This window comes from Microchirus variegatus (assembly GCF_963457635.1).
Source record: "Microchirus variegatus genome assembly, chromosome: 2".
NCBI classification, from domain to species: Eukaryota; Metazoa; Chordata; class Actinopteri; order Pleuronectiformes; family Soleidae; genus Microchirus; species Microchirus variegatus.
The window spans coordinates 11,791,870-11,796,466 of record NC_139803.1 but is presented as its reverse complement, the minus strand read 5'-3'; the positions used below and the strand labels follow the sequence as shown (position 1 = coordinate 11,796,466).

General features: G+C 46.5%; 1 protein-coding gene across 1 annotated transcript; it reads right to left on the bottom strand.

Moving 5' to 3' along the window:
- Nucleotides 1–227: 227 nt before the first annotated feature.
- On the bottom strand, nucleotides 228–3,935 carry msantd2 (Myb/SANT DNA binding domain containing 2; the record flags this gene model as incomplete). The annotated part of the gene is made up of 4 exons (XM_083910533.1): nucleotides 3,483–3,935; nucleotides 1,879–2,134; nucleotides 1,726–1,789; nucleotides 228–1,122 (listed from the first exon to the last, which is right to left on the bottom strand). Exons 1-4 carry the CDS (start codon nucleotides 3,915–3,917, stop codon nucleotides 228–230), a joined length of 1,650 nt encoding a protein of 549 aa, XP_083766659.1. The 5' UTR covers nucleotides 3,918–3,935.
- Between the last annotated feature and the right edge of the window lie 662 nt (nucleotides 3,936–4,597).

The following is a 4,597-nucleotide window of genomic DNA, read 5'->3' as shown; positions in this document are numbered from 1 at the left end:
TTCTTTGCTCCACAGAACAAAGAAATCATTAAAACTGAATCATTTTGGTTTGTGGACAAAACGAGACATTCGAGATCGCCGTCATTCCCAGATTTGACAAATGCCGATCAACGTTTTTTTAAACATTTTATGGACCGAACGATTAATCGATTATGAAAATAATCGTTAGTTGCAGCTCTACTTTGCGTTCTTCAGTGAATTCAAGTCACTGCTGTCGCCCTGTGCGGTTAAAACATGCCTCTGTTGTTGTATTTCAACGGATAACCCACAGCCGTTTCCAGGCACTCCACCAGGGACCCTGCTGAGAGGAAGTCCAGCTCCACCTCAATGAATTTAAGGTAAATATTAAAAAAGTCTACGCCTCCCTCGCCGCCCGGACTTGCGACGCCGCCGCGGGAGTTCTCATGCAAGAAGTGTGTCAATGCTGAGGGTTCCCTGGGGACGTGGTGCTTGCCGGAACCCTGAAAGTGCTGGAAGAGGCACTGCTGTATGGTCCTGTCCTCAGCTATGCCCAAGTAGCAGTACGTGACTTTAGCCACAGTCCTGTCCTCTCCATCAGCCAGATACCGAGCCCCGTTTTCTGAATCACACTGAGGTAAGCTGACGTCACTCAGGGGAGAGGCGTGAGCGGCGACGACGACGCTGGGCGAACACGGCGCCTCATAGCCTACAGCGTAGAGTCCGTACGCCTTGGGGATGTCCCCTGGAAGGAGGTAGTGGTACGTGCCATTGCTGCAGCATGGATCCCTAGACTTGGACACAGGCATCCAGTCCACCTCCATGTGCAGCTCCAGGCAGCGCGCCTCGCTAATGGTGATGTCGAGGAACTTGTAGTAGACGTTCTTCCAGTTCATCTTTTGAACTTTGGTCATGACGACGCGGCCCTCGGGCTTCTCGGGGTTGAAGTACTCGCGGAGCCGTTTGCCGAGCGGCACCTGCGAGCTGATCTCGGCGTAGTGGTAGCGGACGGCCTCGCGCCACCGCGTGTTGTAGCCCACGCCGAAGATGGCCAGTTTGTTGGAGAGGTGCAGCCGCGAGAAGTCGGTCCACGTTTGGAAATGCTCCCACTTGAGCTCCACCGAGTCGAGGATGCGCATCACGGTCTGCATCATGTCCCTTTTTCTGTGGAGAAGAAGCAACAACAACATGTTTTTTTCAGGTTTGGCAGTGGTAAAGCAGCCAAATACTATTATAAAAGGTGCCATATGTAAGAATGTGGCCAAAAACGGTTGCTACGTTCAAATTCAAAATACCAGTTACGTCGTTTTCTGACGTAACTGGCAACTCGTGGTTGCTGGGCAGCTGAGACTCTACTATCTGCAATGATTGGTAGACGGCGGTAGGTGGCGACACATGCCAAAACAAGATTTCAAAACATAAACATGATTTGCAGTCTGCAAAATATATTTTTTTAATGCAAATATTTTGGCTGTACTGTTGTTGGTTTGTTATATGAACATTATTCCTGAGTCTCTGTGACATATTAGGAGGATTTTATGGCCAGTTGCTGTAGATTTATGACATAGTGCACCTTTAATAATGCCAACATATCAAATGCTTTCTTTGTATATGATCATTTCCTGTTCTTAAGAAGCCAAATTGGTTAATTTGAGGGAATCGCTGTTCAATACCAATCCCACTGAATCTTTCCCCACAGTGTCATTTACAGCAAATCTTTATAAGCTCCATGTGGATTCGGACTGGACTCTGCTCACATTTACTTACTGGGTTTGCTCTGACATCTCCGCTTGAATCTGTAGAGCTCTGCTTTTAGGCACCTGGATTTCATCTGAAGGGAAAAAAACATAACAAAAACAAGCACAAATATTAGTTGTGTTCTTGTGTCTTGTGCACTGCTCTCCGGCCACTCAACCTCACCGGTCTCCATGTCTCCCTCCTGGAAGGCAGAGTCCAGCGCCTGGTTGCACCAGTCCTCCTGGGAGAAGTCCTCCAGGGTGCTGCCATCAGACTCCATCTCCTGATACAGACCGCTGCTGTTGATCAAGACGGGGGCGCAGCTCTGGGAGTCCCAGCCGCCCTGGCCGAACACCTTCTCCAGCTGCTCCAAAGTGTAGCTGCTCTTCCGTTTGCCGATACCGTGCTCCTTCACGCGACTGTAGCACCGCCGCAGCGTCTGTGTGTGAAAATCACAATTTATGTACGGAGAATTATTTACTTGACCCTGATGCCAGGTGGAACATTTTGGGATTGTGGGTTTCTATCTGGACTCAATGCAAGTTTTATTGTATTCAATTTCTGACCCGATTTTAGACTCTTAGGTTTGTTTACCTGCAGTTGTTGCTGTTGCAGGAGTAACTAGTGTACATGAGACCCTATATTCTAAAGAAAAAAGCAATCATGAGAGTGTAGTGTGCAACTTTTAATGACAAACCACGGTCAAGTTAGTTCACACAGTGCTGAACAAGCCCCAAATGCAGAGGCGCAGCTTTTGAACAGGCAAGGCAGGCAACTGCTTGGGGCCCAGAGCCGATAGGGGGCACCCCGACACTCGGAGCCTGAGGGCTGTTTTTACTGAAATGTGCAGTGACTAGCCGCCTCCCAGTCCCCCTTAAACAACAATGGGCAATTTGCAATGACAACCTCAGTCAAAACCTCCCAAAAACCCACCTCATGTTAACCTGTGTGAAGTTATCGTTCTGCAAGTTGGAAAATGAAGAGGATTATTTACAGTGTAATACATACCTTTTTTACTCAGTTTATATATGTTTTTTTCAGTTATTTATAGTATTTTATTGTTCTATATATTTATATTGTTTTATAATGTGGGTTCTTTACAGTGTAATGTGTTTTTATATTAAGTTTATATAGTTTTTTAAAAGCTATTTACAGTATTTTATTGTTCTTTACATTTATATTTTCACATACTTTTTAATTACAAGGTTTTTCCATGTTATTTCATTCATTTCGGGGGAAAAAAAATATTTTGAACTCATGCATTTTTCGTTGGTGTCAGATTATTTATAACATAATGGTGATGAACACTGGTTGGAAGGAAGGGCCCCCTGGGAATTTTTGCTTAGGGCCCCTACAGACTCTAGAATCGCCTCTGCCCAAATGACTTGATTTTGAGCATTGATTTTGGTGTTGCCCGGTGACATTTTCACACCGACTGCACACAGGAAGTCAGCAGCAGCAACACAGTTGCAGTAAAGCGGGGCAGCTGCAAACAGGTTGTTATATGTGGGATAATGGTTTCTTAAAATAGTCAATTTTCATATAAAGATGCAGCGTACATGTAATATTACATTGTTTATGTTCACAAAGACCAAATAAGGCTAATTAATACCATTAAAAAAATGCACACTGCAGCTTTAAATGTACTTTATATTTAATGTCATGTCAAATTAGACAGATCAGCTGCACTGGTGTGACTGACAGCAGCTGCAGGTTAAAGATCCCCGGTGATGGAGGACGAACACGCAGTAAAAAAAACATACTGATTCCATAACCTGATCATTCACCTTCATCCTCTCCCTGCACTGGGAGGGGGTCCTCTCGTATCCCAGCTCAGACAAAGCTCTGGACACCCGCTCGTACATGGCAGGACCGGGGGCTTTGCCGGAGAACACGGTGCCCGCCACCTCCAGCTGCTGCATCCTCGCCTCCGTCAGCCTCTCGTTGCCCCACACCGCGATCAGAGCGTTCGTCTCGGACGGGGTCCATGACATCCCGCGGCAAGCGGTGAAGCTGTTGGAGGAGGAGGATGAGGCCGCCGTCCGGCCCGCGGTGCCCGAGGCCACGTTCAGAGGCGAGAATCGGTTCGGCGTCGGGGGGTTGGAGTGGTATAGGTTACTGTCACTCAAATCCTCCGACTCCGGTGATGGCACCTCGGTTTTCGGGATCTTTAACGGCGTTGATATCTCCGGAGAGGTCTCCGCGGTACTGGACGCCGCCATGTTCCCTCTGTTGCTAAGGGGAGGGGGCGGCGAGTGACGTGCGGGGCGTAACAATAGGAAGCGTGGGGGAAAATACGGCGTGGATCTGCTGCATGGATGTATTATAAAATCTGGATAGAGCACCGCATCCTCTGCCTTAAAGACAATGTTGTCATGGTGGCCACTCTGGATACTGCAACAAAAAATACCCCAAAACACAGTTTTCCCATTAAATACAGTAATAATAATAAGTAAAAGAGACGCCTGTAAATCTTTCCACAGGACACATCGAGACATGGACACGGTCTTTTATATATCTTTATATTCTATTTGTTTAATTCATGTAGTTTCATATTTGTAAAAACCTTCCTTAAGGCCATAAAAAGCCCAGACAAATCTTATTTCCCAGAGTGACGTCACAGCCGTGTACGCGCACAGCAAAGCGCGGTCATGTGGCGTCGTTCACACGACAGGCATTATGGGAGTAACACGACTGCGCTTGCTCTATGCTCCCCTAAACCCGGAAATAAACACGGAAGTCAGAAGCTTTTTTGTTTTTTTGTGAGCTCTGCAGAGGTGTTGTTGTCAGGAAGAGTTATATTACAGGTAAAGTAACACTCAAACTAACACAGTTTATAATGTATTGTGTCGTTTTTTCTGCGTACAGGGGCGTAGAAGTGATTTTTTTTTTTACATAATAT